The sequence below is a fragment of the Sminthopsis crassicaudata genome, chromosome 1, assembly GCF_048593235.1.
Source record: "Sminthopsis crassicaudata isolate SCR6 chromosome 1, ASM4859323v1, whole genome shotgun sequence".
Lineage (NCBI taxonomy): Eukaryota > Metazoa > Chordata > Mammalia > Dasyuromorphia > Dasyuridae > Sminthopsis > Sminthopsis crassicaudata.
In genome coordinates, this window is record NC_133617.1 from 218281819 (window position 1) to 218306502 (window position 24684).

The 24684-nt window shown below is 31.6% G+C and overlaps 1 protein-coding gene across 1 annotated transcript in view; it reads right to left on the reverse strand.

Moving 5' to 3' along the window:
* Positions 1–24684, reverse strand: part of CEP192 (centrosomal protein 192) — a 164431-nt gene that overhangs the window by 62259 nt on the left and 77488 nt on the right. The window contains exons 24-28 of the mRNA XM_074279226.1: positions 21543–21658; positions 19632–20643; positions 19394–19541; positions 14984–15137; positions 13578–14469 (exon numbers count right to left, since the gene is read on the reverse strand). Coding sequence (XP_074135327.1) covers positions 13578–14469; positions 14984–15137; positions 19394–19541; positions 19632–20643; positions 21543–21658 — 2322 coding nt within the window. The remainder of the gene's footprint in view (positions 1–13577; positions 14470–14983; positions 15138–19393; positions 19542–19631; positions 20644–21542; positions 21659–24684) is intronic.

A 24684-nucleotide genomic window follows, 5' to 3' on the forward strand; every position in this document is an offset into this window, starting at 1 on the left:
CTGGAGGACAAAGGTGGTAAAAAGCAGTCAAGAATCAACTATCCAGCAAAATTAAGCATTATCTTTCAGAGGAAAGGATGGATATTCAATGAAATAGGGGATTTCCAATATTTTTGAAGAAAAAAACAGAACTGAACATAAAATTTGATCTTCAAATACAGAACTCAGGAAACACATAAAAGGATAAAAAAAAAAAACTTTTTTAAAGGTTAAAATGTTTACAATCCTATATAGGATGATGATATGTTTAACTCTTGAGAACTATATCTTTATTAGGAGTATATATACTTAAAGGGTATAATATAATTTCACTTTATTGTGATAATATAAAAAAGAAACTTTAGGGGTGGAAAATGGATTATATTGGAAAAAGGAAAGGGGAGATAAAATGAGGTAAATTACATCACATAAAGAGATAAACAGAACTATTACAACTGAGGGGAAAAAGGGAGGGGAGTGAGCATTGTATGAACCTTAATCTCTTTGGTTAATTGGATATTCTCTCATTGGCACAAAGAGAATATCAGACATATTTAGTTTGATATAGAAACTTGTCTCACCCTACAGGGAAGTAGGAGGGAAAAGGAGGAAGGAAAGAAAAGGTTAATAGGAGGGAGAATAGAAGTAGAAGGGAAAAGGAACAAGTTAGAAAAGGCTGTAAAAGGGGAAGGCAGATTGAGAGAGATAGTGGTCAGCAGAATTTAAAACTTAGTTGACCCAAAAAAGTATCTTAGCTGCTTCTGTTGTGTTTGGAGGGAGTGAGGGAGATGAAGAGGAAGAGCTTATCTTTTTTTAAGACCAAAACTGAGATGGGGCAGTAAGAAAAAGATAGATATATAAACATACATATATAAAATGATTATATGCTATTTGTGCAGTTACAAGGTACAACAGATAGAATATTGGACTCAGAAAGAGCCAAATTCAAATTCAGCTTCAGAATTTTAGTAGTTGAGTTACCTTTAAGCACTTAACCAGTCACTTAAGTCACTTAACCAATCTGCACCAGTTTCCTCAATTGTAAAATGGGCCTACCAAAAATCTACCTCTCAGGGTTTTTGTAAATGAAATTAAATAAAATACCTATACAATGCTTAGCATATTGCCTGGAACTTAGTACATACTATGTAAATGTTTATTCTTTCCCTTCTCCCTCCCTTCTCCCAAGAAAAAGTAAAACATAGTATGAAAAAAAGTAGAAGTCCATGACTTAGTTCAGCTATATGCTCATCAAACATCAGGAAAAGAATAAAGATGAAATGATTAAGAATAAAATAGGAGTAATCAGGATGCCCTATAGATATGGAGTAGAGGAAAAATAGTTATATTTATTTTTCCCTTTATATTTCAAATCAGCAATTCACACCAGCTCCTCACAATACTCAATTTTTGCAGAAAATGAACTGTGTCAGAGACAAGGAATATATTAAAACATTTCTCAATTAACAATTGAAAGCAGAGAGCATTAAAAAGAAAGGAGAAACAGAGAAGGGTAATAAAGCTACGAGAGAAGGAATTTGATAATTTGATTTAATTACAGAAGCATTTTACAAAGAAATTTTCTGAAACTCAGTTCAATTCAACAAATATTTATTAAATACTCATTTGGAGAATATTATCAGATGATAAGGAAAAACAAAGTTTAGATAAAACAAAACTTATCTTCATTGCATTATAATTTTGTCATGTGGGCAACCTAAAAATAAATAATAAAATTAAATAAAAATACATAAAAGAAATGATTAATTTTTTCCATTACACCCAAAGACAAAGATAGAATGCAAATTCACCCTGCAGCTAGGAGGTGTATAAAGCTTGACCAATAGATAACATGATATATGACATATTCAGGATTCACAAAGACCTTAGAAGGACAAAACATTGAGCCAAATCTTAGAAGAAGAAATTTAATAAAATTAAGAAGTTATATTTTTTAAATTAACTTGCTCAAGCGGAAAATAGTTATTAGTCCATCTGAAAAAGATGGAGGGGTGTGCTACAACAGACTATAAACTCAGTGGGTCAACAGTTGATATGGCAAGTAAGAAAATTAATGTAAACAGTCTACATTTAGAAAGTTATTGTGTTCGAGTATTTATTTGGAATGAGGATAGATAGAATTGCCATAGTTGTTGTTTGTACTTTGTTCTTGAGGAAAATCAAGACATCAGAGAGATAATGCCATGATATGCAAGTGAATTGGATTTAAGTGGGATAGGGCTATGCAAGGTCACTTGCCTCCCTTCAAAGGCATGTGGGTACTGTATCCTGATCACAGCAAACCTAGAGATTTATGTTTGGCTGTTACATTTTAGGAAACATATGAGTAAAGAGTGTTCAGAGTAAGACAACCATGACAATGAAAAACCTAAAGATGATGCTAGGAGGAACAGGTTAATGAGGATGTTTAGTGCAAATAAGAGAATACTTGTAGAGGTATTTCAAAGATTACCACACAAAAAAGAGATTCATACCTATTCAACTTGACACCAGAAAGCAGAACTAAGATTAATGGCTAAAGGTAGAAATCATAAAATCAGGGTAACTGTAAGGGAAAATTGACTAACAATCACAGTTATCTAAAAATAAAATAGTCCATCCTTACATTAAGTAGGTTCCTGTTTACTAAAGGTCTTTGAGCAAAGGTTAGACTGAAGGACATAATGTGAAAGGAATTCTTGTTCAATGTGGCTTAGGCGGCATATGAGATTCTTTCCAACTAGGAGTCTATATTGTATGATACAGAGGGAAGGGAGGAAGCTTTGTATAAAAAGTTGCAAAAGACCTAGAATTTAAAGTAACAGTAATATGAAGAAATTATCTACAGAAGTAAGCCACAAGAATTGGCATCAATAGTGAAGCATAAGGATCTCAGTTGAATTATGATTAAGGGAAATTTTTTCCAGGGACATTATGGTATACTTTAGAGTCTATTAAATACCAATTATATATTCACAAATGCTAAATGACCACCCTAAGAGAACAGAAGAATGCTTCTCTTAATACTTCAGCTTACTATAGAGAATTAGGTGGTTAAGAATGTTCTACATGCTTCAAAGCCAGGGAAAGAAAAAAAAAAATTCAAAAAGTTAACTAGGAAATCTAACCTGTGTAAATAGTTTGAGGAAATAATGTAAAACTAAGAATGGAAGGAGTATGAAAACTTCAGAGCTGTCAGTATATATTTTGATGCTTCTTAAAGGGTAGAATCTGAGAAGCATCTTCTCATTGCTGAAGAAGTGATGACAATAATTATTATAATTTATATAACAGTTAAGGTTGGCAAAGTACTTCTATTTAAAATGACTGGAATCATCAGGGACTAAAAGGAAGTAAGCCATTCATAATTAGCTAGAGAAATTGAAAGAATTATTACATAGAGTGGGTAGGAATATCCTGATGAGGGAAGGATTATACATCAAATAGACATCAACTCCCCTAAACTAGTAAAAGAAATCTCTCAAAATTAATCAAATCTTTAAAAATATTCCTGCTTCTGATTTATGTGGAAACAACAATACAGCTGAAGATTTGATAATCTATAGATAATAGATTAGGAATTAGAAATGAAAGCCTTTGAGGTTGTGTCAAATGATTTTAACAAGGGCCAGTAAAGTGCACTTGACTAAGTATGAGATGATGGACATTGCTTCAAGGTGAAGATACAAGGAGAAAACCATCCATGTGAGTCCAAACAATCATAAGCCAAAAAACAGCAAGTAGATTACATCTTTAGAAACAGAATTTGAAGTTGGAAGAGACATAGACATCATTGATCTACTAGTAAAATCTACATGTGACAAATAATGTCCTTCACAATGAATATGATTTCTCATCCAGCTTTGCTTTAAGATTTCCACTGAGAAGTAACTCACTAACAACCAAAGCTGGTAGTTGCAATATTCCACTTTTAGATAGCTCTAATGATAACAAAGCTTTTCCTTAAATCAAACCTAAATTTTCTTATTAAAATTAATATTCAATACTAAAAGTCTGTCCTCCAAGGCTAAGAAGATCAAATCTAATAGCTAGCAGTTAAAAAAGAACTTTACAAATATAATATTTAATCCCTCTCTTAATATAACCATCTTTTAACTATTTCATACTAAGTTATCAGGGAGGTGATGTCATGACTTGCAAGTAAATTGGATTTAAGTGAGGGAGACTGTGCCAAGGTCCCTTGCCTCACTTTGCCCTCCAAAGCTATCTGGGCCCAGTGGCCAGATATAGATTAGGACAACTGGAGATGACCCTGGATTAGTGGGAGACCTTGGACTTTTTAAGCTAAAGTGTTCAACAGGTCTCAGTTTGACTGAGGCCACACCTATTCAGTGATTAAGGCTAGGTAGAACTTGTAAAGAAAACTTCAAATAAGCATGAATCTTTTCAACTCAGTGTAATAATGATTTCTAATAATAAAATGTTATCCTAAACATAAAAAGGGACATAAGTGAGAGTGGCTTGCTTGGAGTACAAACGAGCTAGAAGAGTTTAGAAGAATACCTTTCAGATGTTTAAGAGATTCCTGCTACATGCGTCAAAAAGGTGGACTAGATGACTTTTAAAATAATCAGACCATGGGATTTATAACCAAGATAACAGAATATAAGGTTGAAAGGCAGCCAAGTCTCCTTTCATCCTCAAAAAACCCAATACAACCACCAAATTTAATGCAAATGGCTTTTAAGAAAATCAACTAAGAAATAAATTATAAATGAAAAAAAAAAAAACACAACCAAACATTCACTCTAACAAATTAATAAAAACACCCACAAAAAAATAAACTATCTTCCTATTCCAAAGGATTTGCTTAAATGTACATCCCATTCAAATTAATAAGTTAAATTGAGCAAGAAGTAATGCTGTTTTATGAGACAAATATAATTTGGATAGTTAAATTAATGACAGGCAAAGCTGCCAACTATAGTTCATTACAACAAAATATTAAGCCAAAAATGGTAAGTAAAATCCTAGCTGTGTAATCACATCTCAAAATGAGTAATACACTATAACTAAGATAGATTTGTGCCAGAGATGGTGGGAAAGTTCAAAAGATGGTATACAAATTTAACAAATTCAATAAAGAATACATGATTCTAACATAGAAAGCCTCTGACAAGACTGTACACAATATTAAAAATTCTAGATAATATGAAAAGTCTTTCAGATCAAAAGCATGTATTTAAAAAAAAGAAAAAAAAAAAAACAAAAAAAACAAGCTCATCTGCAATGAAGAAACTCTGGAAATGTTCCCAAAACAAATAGGACTAAAGCAAGGATGCCATCTCACCTCATTCTTACTTAACATAATTCTAAAAATACTAGCTATAATAAGTTAAAAGTATAAACAATGGTCAAAAGGTGACTTCTCTCTTATTTACAAATGATATGATGGAATATTAAAAAGACTTGAATCATCAAATAAATTGAGAAGATATTAATAGCTTTACTATATGTACAAAATCAAAACCAATAGCATTTATATAACTATGCTAATAAAAGCCTAAAAGAAAAGGTAGCAAGAGAAATTTCAAAAATGCCTAAAATACAGGCGGATAACTTGACAAGATACATTCAATACTTGTGGATACACTTTCAGATTTGCAGTTTTAACATATATAATTCCATGCATCATATATAACAAAATATTAAATCAAAGAAAAAAATGTTAATGTCATCCAAGAACTGGAAATTAAGTGTTGCCCAATGACTGAAAAATCATTGAACAGAGTATCACGGCAACAATTCTAGATTTAGAATCAGAGGACCCTGATTATAAATCTCAACTCTTCTTGGTCTTAACATCTTGATCTAAGCTGAGAAAAAACAAACAAGATGACCTCTTATGTATTTTTCAGCTCTAAAATTGGGATTCTAAAGTGAATGTAATGAATTTTCATTAAATAGTAAGAAGCAATGAGAAATGGAAAGGTTCAACCACTATAACCAAAGATTTTATAAACTGATAGAAAATGCATGAAAACTATGGACACAATTATCACATTAATATAAGAGGTGATAAAATATTCTTCCCTCTTTTTGATATAAAGAATGTCATACACTGATGTAACTCAAATAGAAATGGATGCCAGCCAGCAAACTGATTTAGAAAACCATAAATCAACATCAGCAAGGCTATATTATATTTTTGTTCAATTTGCTAAACATCCCTATATATTTTAACCCAATGTTCCTAGGGAGTTTCATACCCACATGAGTTCAACACCTCAGCTATATATTGTCAGATGCAATTAAGTATTGAGTTAATTTTGAGCAAGTTTAAAAAAAAAAAAATCCAATGTTTCTCCCCAAAGCTTCTGCTCTAAACTGCAACATTTCTTTTGTTATTGGCTCTTCTCCATTATTAGGATAATTCCAAAAGACTTGAGATGGAAAAATGTTATTTGCAAACAGATAACTATGGAGACTAAATACAGATCAAAGTATACTATTTTCACTTTTTTTTTCCTTTTTGTTTGCTTTTACTTTCTTGTGGTTTTTGAATTCTTTTGTTCTGAATTTTCTTTCACAAAATGAGTAATAAGGAAAATTTAAAATGGGTGTACATTTATAATCTACATCAGATTGCTCTCTTTGGAGAGGTGAGGGAGGAAGTAAAAATTTGGAACTCAAAAATCTTACAAAAATAAAAGTTTAGGGCTACATGTAATTGGAAAAATAAAATGCTATTTAATAAAAAATAATATTTAGGCTCTTTTCTTGTATTCATATATTCATATATTCCATTCTTAAAAATTTCCTTGATCTATTTTACAAATCAGTTGCTTTTTTCCAATGAAATATTTCACATTTTCTTCTATTTTTATATTCTTTTGACTTTTGTTTTATTGTTTCTCGAAAATTCATGGAGTCAATAGCTTTTGCTTGCACAATTCTGCTTTTTAAGGAATTATGTGTAAAGTTCTTGAATTATGAGGTCTGGTCCTCTGCTCAATTATAATCCTTCTCTGAGAGATCTGTAAAATCTTTTCCTCTGTGCGCAGGTTTCTTGGGAGCTCAATCTCCTCTAGCTCTTATACTTCCCCAAATCAGACTGGTCTCCTTTCAGCCTGCCTGGCGTCACAATTGTATCCCAGAGTTGATTCTCTCAGACCCAATGCTGCCCTTCTTTTATCCTCCATGGGGCTTGGGGAAATACTTCCACCAATGAACTTGCTCCTCTTAGAATTCCTAAGGTGTAAACTCCCTTTAAAGGCCTGAACCAAAGGTCTGAGCCAGTGAACTGTCAAGTCAACCTGAGTTCTCACCTTGTCACTGTCCAGATAACCTGAGTTCTCACCTTGTCGCTGTCCAGACAACCTGAGTTGTAATCCTAACAATTATGATGAGCTTGTGTACCTTTTTCCCATTTGGCCAATTATGTTTTTTAATTAATTTTATTTTATGTTTTTTAATTAATTTTATTTTCATTGTGCCTTATATCATTCTCATTTATTTTCACAATTTTTCCTCTACTATACCTACCACTTTAACTTTTCCAGAATTCTTGTCGGCCTTGGGTCCAATCATCAATTTTTTTTTTTCAGGTTTCCTTGTAGCTCCTTTCACATTATCTTCTTCCAAAGTTTATGCCCTGGTGATGGTCTTCCCCTGCCATCTTCATAGCTTTTTATAAAGGTCAAGTCTTTTTGTTGTTGTTTACTCAATATCTCACTCTATTTCTTCATTCTGAACTTTATGTTGAAGATAACCTTCAGCTTATCTGGAAGTAGGGAAGCACTGCGCCAAATTTTAGGCTTTTAATTTTTTTGTGTGTGCCACTATTAGTTATCATGTTCTTCAAGATTTTGGTGCATTCAATGTAGTATAAATCACTTGCTCTAATGGCCTGCATTCTGGTCTTTACCTAAGAAGTGCCCTTAGTTTCCTTGCAAATACAAGCACTAGAACTCCCTGAAATTATGACTAAAATTCCTGCTCCATTGTAACCAAGTCTTTCTCTCTACTCTGAAAGTATGAATCAGAACTGCTTATAGTCATAACTTATTATGAGCTCCCAATCATCACTAGCTGCGTACAAGGGTCTCCTGTAATTTCTTCCTGATCAATTATTGGAACCCCTTACCCTCTCTGGGTTAAGAATCCCAAAAGCAGCCAGCTCCTTCTTGAAGACCCACTGCTGGTGCTCTACTATGTTCTGGTCTTGCCTCTATTCCATTGACAAAGACCTCTTTCTGCCAACTTCCTAGATATCTTAAAAACTCAGAAAATTCTCTCTCTTTTTCTTGGCTCTACTGTCCCAAAATTTGATTCAATGCATTATTTATTGTTATTTGGAGAACACTGAGTTCAGCCAGATCCCAGTCTAAAAACTGCCTAATTAATACATTGTGGTGAAATTGTGAACTGATCCAACCTAGAGATCAATTTTGGAAAGCAATTTGGAACTATGTTCTAAAGGATTATAAAACTCTGCAGACTCTTTGATCCAGCAATGTTTCTACTGTGCCTATATCCCAAAGAGATCTTAAAGGAGGGAAAGGGACCCAACATGTGCAAAAATGTTTGAGGCAGCCCTTTTTGTAGTAAAAAGAAAATGGAAATTGAGGGATGGCCATCAGTTGGGGAATGGCTGAATAAGTCATGGTATATGAGTGTTATGGAACATTATTGTTCAATAAGAAATGATCAGCAGGATGATTTCAGAAAGGCCTGGAGAGACTTATATGAACTGATGCTAAGTGAAGTGAGTAGAATCAAGAGAACATGGTACACAGCAACAAGGTTGTGTGATAATGAACTCTGATGGATGTAGCTCTTTTCAACACTGAGATGATTCAGGTCAATTCCAACAGACTTGTGAAGGAGAAAACCATTTGCATCCAGAAAGAGGACTATGGGAACTGAGTGTGGATCACATTGTAGTTTTTTCACTTTTTTGTTATTTCCTTGCTTTTTGTTTTCTTATTGTTTTTCCCTTTTTGATCTGATTTTTCTTGTGTAGCATGATAATTGTGGAAATATGAATAAAAGAATTACACATGTTTAACATGTATATTGGATTATTTAAGGGAGAAATTTTGGTGAAGGAAGAAAAATTTGGACCACAAAGTTTTGCAAGGGTAAATGCTGAAAACTATCTGCATATATTTTTTTGGGGGAAAAAGCTATTATTTAAAAAAACCAAAAATCTGCCAGTCTAAAAACTGGCAATCAGACAGATTCTCTTCTTAACAGTACTAGTCACTGACTAAACTCAGTTTGGGGAGATTTCTCCATAACTACTCCAGTAACTGATAAAGGACTTCAAAGGAATGTTATATTCAGTCCCTGACAAGAGAGCTGATTGGACTCCAATAATTATTTGGATGAACTTACCATCCCAAACATCCTTCTCCCATTATTTTTAATAAAGAGTTTTTAATAAACTATTTTTATTACAAGAAACAGTGTAGTGAAAAGTAAGGGAAGTTGTGCTATTAACCTGGATTACTTGTGTAAAACTTAACCAATAAAGTACCAATATATTTATTAAAATAACACTATAAAGAAAAAAAAAAATCACAAGAATATAATAAGTGTATGTAGAAATAAAAAAGTCACAGGAATAAAATTTAAGCTAAAAACTAAGTATTTTAAAAACATGTGGAGACAGGTTGCTTTAAATTCAAATGACATAAGTTTGAACCCCTGGCTCTGTTACTTATGACCTTTGTGATCTTCAGCAAGATATCCAATTTCCCTGGTTAACTTAGTTGTCTCATTTGGAAAAGATAGTTAAACTAGAAGAAATTCCTAAAAGCTATGAATCCAAAACCCTGTGAAATGGAAACCCACAGGAGAAAAGGAAACAATCACACATTTGCTATACCAGAAAAGAGAAATGTAGACAACCAAATGTATATACCAAAAGGAAAAACAAGTTCAGAAAATAATTATTAAATATAAGTAAAAATTACTCATATTCTGGGTCAATGATGATACAAGTACATATTAGTGAGCAATATTTGTTCAGCAAAATGAATAGAGTAGAAATAATTGTATGATCAGTGAAAAGTATAGGGCTGGCTGAATTTTTAAAAACTAAACATCATTTGGTGAATGAAAAAAATTATAAAAAAAAAAAAAAACCCAGCAAAATTGATGACTATTATCAAAACTACATACAACTAAAGCAAAACCTTTCTCTTCATATTTACAGTTAATGCCCATGCCACCAGAAAGTCAGACTCAAGTTCAGTCTGCTCCTGAAAAACCTAAAAAAAGAATAAAACAATATACTAACAAATAAAGAAAAATAACTAAAGTTGTATCAAAGAAGTAAAACAAAAGAACAACCTATTTCAAATCTAAGAAATAAAACTGCATACTCATTTCTTTCAGTAAGATAAATATGCTTCTGATTTCTAAAAAGAATAAAGGGATGTAAGGAAATGTAGGGGGAAAAAAAGACACTGGCCTAGTTCCTAATAATGATATAAAAATATTTAACTCCAAATCAGAAAAGTTACTTATTTTGACCAATTAGAATTTATAGAATTACAGAATAAACATCAATTATAAAAAAAATAAAAACATCATTCATTCTTTGATAGACAATACATTTATGTTTAAAATGTCAAATAACAGAAAATATTTTCAACCCCTAGCTAATCATGAACACTTGAATCATTCTTATTAAAAGGCAAGTATAAAACATAGTTGTTTACTCTGTCTACTTCATGAAAAAAGTAATGGCAACAAAATATAACAGCAAATGATATAATCGTCTAGGAAATAAAACAGCAAGATAAAGCAAAAAGGAATACTTAGATTCTTAAATACAGCATATTTATGCACATAAAATATGTGCATATAGTATGTAAAATTTATATGTGTATGTATACATATGTAAAGTTTATATAATATTTTTGTAATCATGGACAAGTTATAACCTCTCAAATTGTGTTTAACCCTCTATAAGATGGGGATAATACCTTTGAGGATAATCTTTTCAGGGGAGTTGATAATAAGTTGAAAAGAGATGTATATAAAGCACTTTGCAAATTTAAAGACCTAGATATTAGTTATTGTAATTAATTGTACACTACAGCCAAAAGAGGAAAATCAGCTAATAGTACATAAGTAAAGTATCAAGATCTAAAATATACACAAAATCTGCATTTCTCTGTACCTTTCATTATCAAAAGAACCATGAAAAAGATCAAGGGACATTATAGAAATAAGTATTCTCTTGTAATTTCAAATAGTGACAGAATACATACAGTACTAGACTGGGAGTTTGTAAGATCTGAGTTCAAATCCTGCCTCAGACACCCAGTTAGCTGTGTGACTGAGCCAAGTCACTTTATTTCCCTTAACCTTAGTTTCCACCTTAGTTACGTGGGGCTATATGGTGGTTGTGAGGATCAAATGTGATAAAAACTTAAAAGTATTTTGTAAATCTCAAATAAAATACTATTTAAATGCTAACTATTAGAGGGGAAGGAGGAAGAAAAGGAAATAAGAGTTTATAAATGGGTTATAATGTGCCACATTCTTCTAAGAGCTTTACAAATATTATTTCATTTGATTATTATAAAAGCATGGAATCAGAAAAGAAAATGTACTCAATTTGTTATCAGAAAACCAGAGTTGAAATCCTAGGTCTTATCCTTCCTACTCCCTGTGAGGCCTAGGTAAAAACATTTAACTTTTCTAGACTTCCATTTCCTCATCTGTAAAATGACAGTGTTGGACCATATAATTTCTAAAGTCCCTTCCAGTTCCAACTGGACCATGCTGAAACAACTTCAAATTAAGCCTGATGTAAACCAATAAATAATAACTAAACATTTAATGGGCTATCCTCCTGGTCATCTCTGCTATGAATAAATGTGGTTAAAAACTCAAGTATTTTTAAGAACGATTTTTTTTCCCCAAGTTTTTTAGATTTTTATAAATTTTATTTGTTCTAATTCTGTTAAAGGCTAACAGCTGGTACATTAAAATTAATTCTTTATTTCCTGTTATTTCTATTTGCAGATTAATATTAAATTCAGAATAAAAAATTTTGCAAAGAAATACACTGGAGCCAAACACAATATTCAGAAATCAAACCTAATGCATATTTGATGTTAATGCTTGATAAATTCATTGTCTAAAAACATTAAGGAATAGAATTACTATTCAACAAAAGCTGATAGGAAAGCTGAATATCTCAACAGCAAAAATATAAGTTTGGTCTACTACTATAAAAGTAATCTAAATTTTTTTAAAATAGGAAAAAAGATATTTATATTTATCAACTATATAAAGAGGAATTCATCCCAAACAAATAGAATTATTTAAGAGAAGGTTAATAGATTTTATTATACAAAGATATTGTATAATGAAAAACTCTAAAATCAACAGGGAAGCAATTTGGGACAAGAAATATATACCCAACAATGAAATGAAGGTCAAAAGATGAATCTTTTTCAAAAGGAAGAAATATAATTACATAATTAATTATAATAAGACATTTAAATCCCTTAATAATCAAAAAATTCTAATTAATATATGCTGTTTCATAACAACTACAGAAGCAAAAGTAGGAAAAAAAGTAACATTCTACTTTAGGAAGTTTTCAGAGAGAATGAATATTATACTGTTGATGTTTGTCCTTCATTCTCAATACCATGACATCAGGGAGGTGATGCAATGACATGCAAGTGAACTGGATTGAAGTGAGGGAGGGCTATGCAAGAGAACCTCATTGTTCTCTCCAGAGCCATCTGAATCCAATGGCCAGATACAGATCAGGATAACTGGGGATAGCACACTCATTTTTTAATGATTAAGACTAGATAAAACTGGTTAGCAAAACTTCAAATGAGCAGGAATTTTTTTGGAGCACAATATGGAAAGAAAATTATCAGTAATACTCAAGTCTTCCAATTGACTCAAGGATTTCATTTATAGGAAAAAATTGCCTCTACCAATATAAATCAGCATCCGTTTTCAACTTACTAGGCAGGTTGCCCCAAGAGAAATGAGAACAGGCCTGGTCCCATGGTCAGTGTATGACACAGAAAAGACTTGAATCCAGTCTTTTTTTGACTCTGAGGCCAGTCTCAGTCTCAGAATACCATGAAAAGAAAAAAAGGGTCTATTTTTCACTAACTATTTTATATAATGCTATTTTATAATAGCATTAAATTGAAAATAACATATCTAGCAACTGGAGATTAGCCACATAAATTATAATTTATGTTATGTTAATATTGACATAAACTGTAAGGATACATAAAAATTCTAAAAGATGAGACTTAGACTAATAAGTACACCAACTACAATTCTATGAAGAAAAGTCAAAAGAAATAGAATTTCCAGATAGAAAAAAAAAAAAGCAAGATATTTTTTGTTCATTGTTAATTTCTTTCTCCTCTGTTAAGATATACATTATATGTTAAGGGCTTATGTATAGCTTTTATTCTATATGCTCCCAGTTTGTTTTGTTAATAATTAAATTCATAATTTCAAAAATTTCAATTTATGAAAAGGTCCATTCATACATAAAAATCCTATGACTTAGCTATAATTCAATTCTAATCCTACATTAAGCAAACTTAATAACAATGAAAAAAGTTTCTTACCAAACCCTGATGCGATTTGTGTTTCCCGTGGTTCAATTCCATAAGTTCCAATGGGTAGCCCAGAAAACAGTTTTGCAGTACTTAAAAGATTCTGATTTAAAGTATTAGAATGAGCATTACAAAGTGAAGTAGGACCCAATAATCCAGATCCAGCATTATGTCCTAGAAACATTCCCACTGCAACAGAATTCTGAATATGTTCTCCTGGAATGGTATTACAAGGATATCCTCCTGAATGACCACAAACCGTAGAACTGCTGATATGATATTGAGGCAAAGCAACATTTCCTGTTGATACAGTTCCCAGATATTGCTGTGCATTAAATGGTGGTGTGGTAAGAGAATTTCTATTAAGGAGTGTGGGAACTGCACCAGACAAAGACTGCATTTCAGAAGCAGGTCCCTGAGAGTTAAAGTGAGGAACTGACACATATTGATTGCCCAAAGTATTCCGAGGTAATGGAAAGTGGCTGCTTGAACCACTATATGGTGGTAACATATGTGTAGAGGTTATTTCTTGACTTTGGGTCACTCTGTCCTGGCAAGACACAGGTGTATCTATCTTAGCTGACAAAGGTGGATGGAAGAAACATGATTTGCTTGGTAAAGTCTCAATCACTTGGCCCAACTCATCATGAGTGAATTGCTGGGTGCTTCTAAGAGAAGAGTTTTCAGAAACTTTAGAGTTTGATAGTATATCTTCAACTTTGTCATCACAAGTAATAAGTTGGTCTGTTTCTATGTTCTTATCCACACTGCTTGGATCAACACTTGAGATTTTATCACCATTTTGCAATGGTTCCTTTTCTTTGACATTTTCTACAGCTTGCTCTTCCAAAGGAGTTGGACTGGCTCGAACAATTGTTGTACTAAGTTCACTAGGAGCATCACTCTAAATGTAACAAAAAATTGTATTTAGAACAAATTGCAGAAAAACTGTACATGATAAAATCAAATTATCCTAATAAACTTATATGGGTTCTTAGATGAAGGGGTGTGTGTGTGTGTGTGTGTGTGTGTGTGTGTGTGTGTGTGTGTGTGTGTGTGTGTGTGTGTGTATACAGAGAGAGTGTCCTTGTATCAATCAGATAACATCTCCATGTTAAAATTTATTTTACATTTTAAAAAATTTACACACTACAAAAAACATTCATTTGTGCTACCGTGAATGCATAACTTGGCATGTAAACTCAGCTCATACCTATGTAAATTATCTTTTCCAAACCAAATAATTTTCTGTTGTCACATTACTATTTCAAATGCTTTTCTTTCTCCGCGGAAACTGAATATAAACCTTAACATATCATTTCCATGATTTTTAAGGTCATTTTCATTTACAAAATTCTGTAAAATCTATGATTTTAGGTATAAAACAGTAATTGTGTAACTACCACAAAGCATATTACCTGACTGTTTCCAGAAATATCACCAACCACACTATCATGGACAGAGACATAAGTTAACCGAGCCATACTTGGACTTGAATATACAGACTGAGATAAAATACTATCATGAGGTTTTTGAAGATGTATTGATGAGCTAAGAAAATTTGATTCAAATCTGAAAGAAAAAGGAAAACCTAGGTATCATCAAGTAGGTGATCTTTATTCAATATCCCGAGAATTTCTGCCATTAATCTTAATTGTTCATATTTCAAAAGTATGACATCTAAATTTCTACAGACTTTTTACACAACAATTAATACAAACAGGCAAAGTGTGACAAAAATTATCAAGCTACCAAGTTTGCTTTAAATTGTCTCAAATTAAAATTAAACTCTCATTTCTATGTGGTCTTCATTGTAAAACACTAACCTGAAAGAAACAACAACAAAAGAAATAATCTATACAGGTAGATCAAATGATTTCTTTTATAGTTAAATGTGCTGAAAATTCCTATTCTACAAGCTAAGTAAAAAATGTTATCTAAAGCTTCAGATTGACTAAAAATTCTACTTATAAAAATCAACCACTTCATTACATGCAAATTAACCATTTATGGTATTAAAAAAATTTTTTCCCAAAATTATAACATGAAGGTACCAGAAAAATGAACTTATCCCCCCCCCATATGTCACTGTTACTAATGAATTCAAAACATTAATAAACAGAAATAGACAAAGAAATAAAGAAACCCGGATTAGGAAAATCTGTTGATCAGTAGTTTATGCATGCAGTAAGCTAGAAAAATCTTGCTAATATTGATTAAACAAGTAGAACATGAGAAACTGACTAATCAATAGAAAGTTTAAGACTTCTAAGGCCTCATTTCAAATGTTTTCTTTTGAGCAGAGAAAATATATAACTACTAGACGGTAAAATGCAAAAGTGCAAAAAAATTTCAAAAATATTATATATGGGAAAACTGCTAAAAAGGTTATAAGAAAACAAATAAGTTGATTACCCTGTTCAACAGATTATGAAATATAGAACCGCTCTACAAAACAATCTAGGATCATGTAAAGGAAATTATTCAATTGTTCATAATCTTTTAAAATCTTTTTAAATTTCTACTACTAAAACTATAACTGTAAAACTATACTCCAACAAACTTATTGACAGCAACAAAGAAATGCTCAAGTATTGAAGTACCAAAAAAATATATACAGCAGTATTATTTCTGATAGCAAAAAATAAAGGAAAATTCTTACAACTACATAATAGCTAAATAAATTTATAAAATAAAGGGCTTGGATTAGATGTCTTTGTGGATCTTCCCAGCTCTATCTCTATATTACAGTAGTTAAAAATGCTGAATTTGGAGTCAGGAAGACGTGAGTTTAAATGTGACTTCAGACATATACTAGCTATTTGATGTGAGCTAGTCAAGTAAGCTGTTTGCCTTAGTTTTCTCATGGATGCATAATGATAGCATCTACTTCCCAGGGTTGTGGTAAAGATCAAATGACATTAAATATTTATAAACAGCTTTGGAAACCTTAAAACATTATATAAATATCATTTATTTTTATTTTTATTACCTTAAGTTGTCACAAGAATACAATGAAATACTACTATAAGAAATGACAAGTACCAAAAAAGGTAAAGAAATAAGACATTGTTTAGAGTGTATGAAGAAGAGTCAAAAGGGTATAATAATTACCACAGTAATAAAAACAAAGTCAATTTTAAATGGGAACAACCACAACATTCTGGTCCATTACAATGATCCTTTAATAATATACTGTCATAATGGAAGGACAAATGGAAAATGCACTTTATAAGGGTATTAGGCAATTAAAACAAGTATTTTTAGTTGTTGGGAAATATTAATAATATGGTACCTCAGAAGAACTTGTATAGTAAAAAGTAAGTCAAAATCTTTCTTTATATTTCTAGAAACAAAACATGGAAGTCACATACAAATGGAAAGATACTTTAACAGCCCCCTTAATGAGACTAATTTGTTAATATTAACTTTGTTACTTTATTTATTTAATCATCATCTATATAATCATATATATCACATATATAATCATCATAGCCTGGAATTAAGAAGATGATAAAAAATTATTAATTTTTTTTCATATCTGTCAACTACTAGAAGAGATCTTAAAAGTCAGTATCTTATTTCACTCACAATAATGTTCATATTCTTCCCATGTTTCTCTGAATTCTTTATGTTTTTATAGTTCACTAAGATATGATTATATATGCCATAATGTCTAACTATTCCCAACTGATGGGCATCTAATTTGCATCCAATCCTTTGCAATCATTAAAAAAAAAAAAAAAATTTGAACAGCTGACCCAAAGATTCCTGTTTGTTAAAAACAAAAAACTCATCATCAACCTTCAAGGAGGTCTCCATACCTCATCACTACACTGATGAAATCAGATCTGGACCAAAAAACACCTTATTAATGTGACATGCCACAGGAGAGTCACAGAAATGGACCTCTTTAAATCAGCACTCACAAACATTTCTGCTAGATTTGTTTGTGGCATAATGGGGAATGTAATTGGTAAAATGGGTAATTTCTTCACCTATAATCTATATGAGTAATTACTCAGGATTTTTTTTTCTTTATAATTATCTTGAGCTAAGAATTATTTATGTATAATGTGAGCTGATTGGATTATTACTCTTAAATCTGTCATTTTAACTAGTCATTTTATTAAAAATAAGAAATGTGATCAAGAAAATAAGATGCTGTACTCAAGTCACTTCTGCATACTGTTTTTCCTTAACAGAGAAATTAGAAAAATGATTAATGGTTTGGTAAGTTTAACTAGACCATTTTGAAGCTATATAAATAGGTTTGTTTTCTAGACATTAGGAGGGTTTTTTTTTTAAGTTTTATTACTAGAGAAGTATGCCCCTCATGTGGTCTTTTTAACATTTGTAATAATATACTTTACAATGAATCTTTTTGATTCTTATCCTTGAAATTATACTGGATTTACATTCAGTTTGACTAGCTAAGAGATACAATCTTTAATGGTTAAAAGATTATTTTCATACTTGTTTCTCATGCTAGTTTGGCTCTTCTGAGCTAAGGTTTCTGAAGGACTTTTATGACTTTGGAATTGTATAGTCTTCTCTGTCTTAATAGAAAAGGAAGCAGTAAATAAACCCTTGCTGAGAATATCTTTATTAGATGAAAAGATATGGATCATGTTAAAAATAAATAAACAACAAAAAAACCTTATTTTTCACCAGCATTAAATTGATGGTTGCACTAGCCTGCCCAACTATTTAAGATTTGTTGCTGGTGAAAGTTTAAACAAGATAAATATCTAAAAAATGAGATCTTTGCTGTGTGATGTCCCTTAACCTAGGACCAGTAAAAATCTTCATTCTTTTGGAACTGAGGGTGACACACATTGAAGATCATGTGCATGTAAGCCATTATTTTAATAATTGTCTTACTGAAACTGGTTAATGCTGTTGTTGAAATGTGAAATATATTTACTGTTGACCTTGTAAATATCTGCCAGAGATAAATAAAAAAAAAATTTTAAGTCACTGTAAATAGAGATGTAAAAAATTCATTATCAATCTGCCAAGCAGAAAAGAATATCTAAAAATGTTAAATAAATATTGTGTTTCTGGGGAAAAAAAACAAAAACAAAAAAAACTTATAGGGTTTAATGAAGAATTTATTTTCTACCCAGTGTGCTCTTTAAAAACTTTTGTTGTTGTTCAGTCATCTTAATCATATCCAACTATTCATGACTACATTAGTTTTCTTGTCAAAGATAGTATAGTGGCTTCTATTTCCTTCTCTAGCTCATTTTATATACAATGAAACTGAGGCAAATGGGATTAAATGACTTGTGCAAGGTCACACAGCTAGCAAGTGTCTGAGACCAAATTTGAACTGAGGTTTTCCTAAATCCAAACCTTGCATTGTATCAACTATACCTATACCTAACTGCAATATCTCAATACTATAAAAGGTTCCTCTTTTTCTGCAATCTGCTTAAAATGTTAATTGAATATGCAACAATTCTATGTAATGTTGGTAATATCTGTGAAATGATATATCTTAATGTTGCACCCAAACAACAAAACACTAGGTCAGGAGCATTCAGTTCTCAGACTAACTCAAAAACTAGTTATTACCAGATTTTCGTACAGATCTATAATTGTATAGAGACAGTTTATGGAATCATTTACTGTGGACCCTGAAAATAAATTAATTCCTAGAAACTGATTTTATTTATCAAATCACGATTACTAATTAAGACAAAAATTTCTCTTTTATCTTCATAAATAAAGGTTCTGTCAAAATTTGTGCACATTTTAAAATTTACATTCTTAAAAGCTAGCTATGTAAGGATTACAATTTCGACACTTCAAAAAACACTTACCCTGAAATAGATGTTTCAGAAACTTCACTAGGAGAAGAATGAATCAGTGGTGAAGTTGACAGTCTGAAGTTAAACTGTTTATCTTCTAAACACTGTAGATCACGTTTAGGAGAAACATCTTTCAAATTTGTTAAACAGTGGTTTGTTCCTCAATGAAAACAGGAAAAAAAACCCACTATGAAATGTGGTGAAACTGATCACAGAACACAAACACACACATGTATAAAAGAACACTTACCAATAGCAGAAGATTTTTCAAAGATCATATGTCTGTCACTGCTCTGTGGCTCACAATTGCTCTCATTTCGCTTCTGGGTTTCTCCACCATGTATTTCTTTACATTCTGTAGATGTCCAGTTCAACATTGTGGTAGAATTCCTCACTGGCAAATAACTACAAGGCTTTGGGGTGTGGATCAATATAGGTTTTTCACATCTACCAACATCTGGTATTTCAGCATTAGTGGAAAATATTTTATCAACTGTTTCTCTATCCCCATTAATAAGGAGTGAATTTAGAGGGCTCATGTCTTTGCTTGCAATCTGCTTTAATGAGGAAGATTTAGCTTTGAGTGAAATATCATTTTCTGTACTATCATCCATTAAGGATTCTCTTGCATTACTTCTACCAAATGCCAAGATTGTTTTGCGTGCTAAATGTTTAGTCATCATTTTATCAGGAGTATTTTCTATAAACTGTTTGTTATCCCAGTGTTTTTCAATATTTTTATTTAAGTCAGATATACCAAATGACTCCTGACTTATTATTTCTGTTTCTTTACTAAAAATAACATCTGGATTCTCTTCTGCTTCCCTTACATTTACACTGTCAGTGTGTAAATCTACTTCAAGAAAATCTTGTGTGGTCTGTTTATTGGATAAGGAAAAATTCAAAAAACCTGATAATCCAGTTCTCAAAAAGTTATCAGAATTGCCTTCATATTTACTAACTTCTGTTTTTTTGAGGTATTTTTCCATATCAAATGTATTGGTTCCATTACTTTCTAAATGACTAGGTAGCATTTGATTCACAAAAGAAAAGTCCCTCTCTTTATTACTAGCTTCTAGAAAAATCTTCTGTTTGTTTTTATTTGAAAGTGCCATTATCATAGCAGCTAATTGAGAAGAATCAGCACTCACTGAAGCATTAGCAATAGCTGAAGCAATGGTACTCATATTGAGTATAGTATCACTACAATCAGGAATCTTGTTCTCGTATCTTTCATTGTTGCTTTTGTGGACCAAAGTATCCTAAAAAATGAAAAGAATTTATATTCAAAGTGAACTAATTCAACTGACACATGTGTATATGCATATATGTACATATATGAAAGTATGATGTGAAAGTAATGATTATAAGAGACTTAGTACCAACTAAGAATTAATCTATGTAACAGCTAAGTGACCCAATAAAACATCAGTATTCATGCATCATTCAACCACAGGCTGTTAAGGGGATTTCAAATCTAAACAATTTCAATGATTTAAAAAAAAAAGGCAATAAATCCAGTAAGAAAAAAATGGCACTTAAAAGTTTGTGAATATCTTCAAGCTTTCCAATAAAGCACATATTGAAAAGTAGGAATAATAAAGACTCAAAATCTTAAAAATGCCAACAACTTGAGCCAGCCATCAGAATAGGCAAAACAGAGAGCTGCTAAGGATAAACACAGTTGGAAAGGAAAAAGAGAAGACAATTTTTTTTTTAATAAGTGCATATATTTTTAATGACAAAGACTTAATTTTCCACAGTATGTCAGATTTTTTTTTTTTTTTGTGACAGGTCATATGAGTTATTCTCTCTTTCTGAAAAGACTCAAATCTACCTTGTACACAATTATATAGGAAACAAGCCATGGAATTCTAGGTTTGAGCATTAGATAAAATTATGGTAAAAATAACTTTCAGGGATGTCATCAAAAACTGTTACAGTTAAGCATTGTGTAAAAATGAAAAATATGTTTTACATTATATAAAAACAAGTATGTTTCATAAATTTTTAAAACATGCACTTTTAAACATTTATCTGTTATCTCTGATTACTAAAGATAATTAGGGAGAGAAAAAATAAGCATCAATATTGCTTCTATATTAACAATGATCAATAACTTTACTTAAATGTGAATTGTTCATAAAAAAAAAAAAAATACCTCTGCTCTTTCTTTAAAAATCTTATTTTCATCTATTTGTGAAGTGGTCTCCAAATCATCAATGTTAAACGTGGCTGATCCATCACATACTGGCTTCCTGGATTTTTCTTTTACATCTGAAGAAAAAAAACACTTTTAAAATTTACAGGGTAATACAAAAATAACAGAATTGATAATTGTTAATCCATGACACTGAAGACGAAAGGAAATGACTACTGTCAAAAAAGAGACTTCAATCTTTCACTAAATAAGAATGAGTTGAGGCAATGAACAAATCAGCAGCTGATGTTAAGATCCATACTGTTTTATTTTGGGGAGAAGGAGGGACTCCTGACTCTTTACAATTAAATAACTGTGGATTTTAGTCCATTCCCTGAAAGTTTCAAATCAAAGTTATCTATGCTTTACAAATGTTAAGTCTTATATAAATGCAAAATAAGAATCATGATTAAGGCATAGCACTTTTCTATAAACAATGATATTTAACTAATATATGAAATTATTAATAATGATTATCTTGAGACTGTAATATGTCATTTAAATAAATCCATGCCCAAATGAGATTGTAATATAGATTATAAGCAATACTGTTCACAGAAAAAGATGAAAAGAAAAATATTATAAATTTACATTTGTAATGTAAAATGATTACATTTAAATGTTTTTGCCTTACTTTCCTTCTCTCCAGATGATCTGTTTTATTTCACCTACTAAATTATAAATTCCTTGAAGACCAAGACTATTTTTATATACCCTTTACACCCTACACAACAATTAGCACAACTTAAATGTGAAATTTGAACTTAAAATAATTTACTTCAAAAAAGATATGTATATTGGACTACTTGCCATCTAGGGGAGGGCGTGGGGGAAGGGAAGGAAAATTGGGACACAAGGTTTTACAAGGGCTAATGATACAGAACTTTCCACACGTTTTGAAAAAATAAAAAGTTAAAAAAAAAAAAAGATATATAGACTTATGGCATAAATAAAATTTAAGAGGCCAAATAACTTCTCCATTTTTATAGATCACACAAACTCAAATCCTTAGTGACAAAGTGTTTTATTTCAGGCCACAAAACTTAGATCAGTTCTCTGACTTCTACAGATCCATTCTTGACTACATTCCATTCTTTAATTTCAAGATCCCATTGGTCATAGTAGCAATGCCTTTAACTATTCCAAAGTGGGAAAGGCCTTTGCTGAGAATACACAGGGACCTGGAAAATTCTAGGACCCTGAAACGGCATTTAGTCCAACTGCTTTATTTTACTGATGAAAAAACTGAGGCCTAAAGTGGTTAAGTGATCAGTTCAAGGTCATAACCAGCTGATCTGGCATTTGAACTCATCTAATAACTTAGTTCAGTAAACAGTATAGAAAATATAGTTACACAGTATTTATAAAATACAAGTTCCTTAAAGGCTGCAATCCTCATTTTTAGTTTCCAAAAGAATTTTCATTTTTGTCTTACATTTACAGAGCCCAATACTTAGAAGACATTTAATTAGTTGGCTTTCATCTGGCTACTTGGGAAGGAATTCATGTTGGTTAAAGAAGTTTCAAGGCTCTTATGATTTTATCTATTGTAATTATCTTATGTACTTGGGCTAAACTTCCTGAAGAAACTTGTGTCGATATCAGTTCTTTTGCTATTTCGTACCTTGTAGCATTCCAAGCTATTCAGCTTAGTTAAAAGGTTGGGTTGGAGTTGGCTCAAAGTGCATGTCTCATGTTTTCATTTTATTCTAATTTGTTTGGTATTAATTCTGAGGTTGATTTGTAAGGACAGTTTAACACAGTCAATTTGTAAATGACTTCCATATATGTTATTATTCCTTTTCTGCTAAAATAGGATCAGTTTTCTTCATGTTATTTGGTGCTATGTGTTGTCTACCATCTTCCTTTTCTTAAGACAACATTCACAATATATAATAGGAGAGACTTCTATGTGGTCTAAGTCTACAACTTATTTCATTTTTTACAACCGAAATATCCTCTCCAAAAATTTTAGCATCTTCTCTTAAATCATATACCTTTATATTTAAATTACCAAGTATTAAAGTATATGGTGATTGAACGTGGCTAAGTTTTTTCAGTTCTTCGCAAACCATTATCTCACTATCCTCTGCCAAAAAAACCTGACAAAAATGTTTATCTTCACCACTATACACCTGTCAGATTGGCTAAGATGACAGGAACAAATAATGATGAATGTTGGAGGGGATGTGGGAAAACTGGGACATTGATACATTGTTGGTGGAGTTGTGAAAGAATCCAGCCATTCTGGAGAGCAATTTGGAACTATGCCCAAAAAGTTATCAAACTGTGCATACCCTTTGACCCAGCATTGCTGCTATTGGGCTTATATCCCAAAGAAATACTAAAGAGCGGAAAGGGACCTGTATGTGCCAAAATGTTTGTGGCAGCTCTTTTAGTTGTAGCTAGAAACTGGAAGTTGAATGGATGCCCATCAATTGGAGAATGGTTGGGTAAATTATGGTCTATGAAGGTTGTGGAATACTATTGTTCTATAAGAAATGACCAGCAGGAGGAATACAGAGAGGCTTGGAGATTCTTACATCAACTGATGCTGAGTGAAATGAATAGAACCAGAAGATCGCTGTACACTTCAATGCTGTATGAAGATATATTATGATGGAAGTGGATATCTTCAACATAAAGAAGATCCAACTCACTTCCAGTTGATCAATGATGGACAGAAATAACTACACCCAGAGATGGAACACTGGGAAGTGAATGTAAATTGTTAGCACTACTGTCTATCTACCCAGGTTACTTATACCTTTGGAATCTAATACTTAATGTGCAACAAGAAAATGGTATTTACACACATATATTGTATCTAGGTTTTACTGTAACATATGTAAAATGTATGGGATTGCCTGTCATTGGGGGGAGGGAATGAAGGGAGGGAGGGATAATTTGGAAAAATGAATACAAGGGATAATATAAAAAAAAAATTACTCATGCATATATACTGTGGAAAAAAAAAATTCCAAATTAAAAAAAAAAATGTTTATCTTCATGGTAGTCTTTTTATAAATGTTTATCAAAAAACAAAAAGAGAAAAGTTTACTAAGAAATTATGATAAAACCAACTCTGCCAATTTCTTTGTCT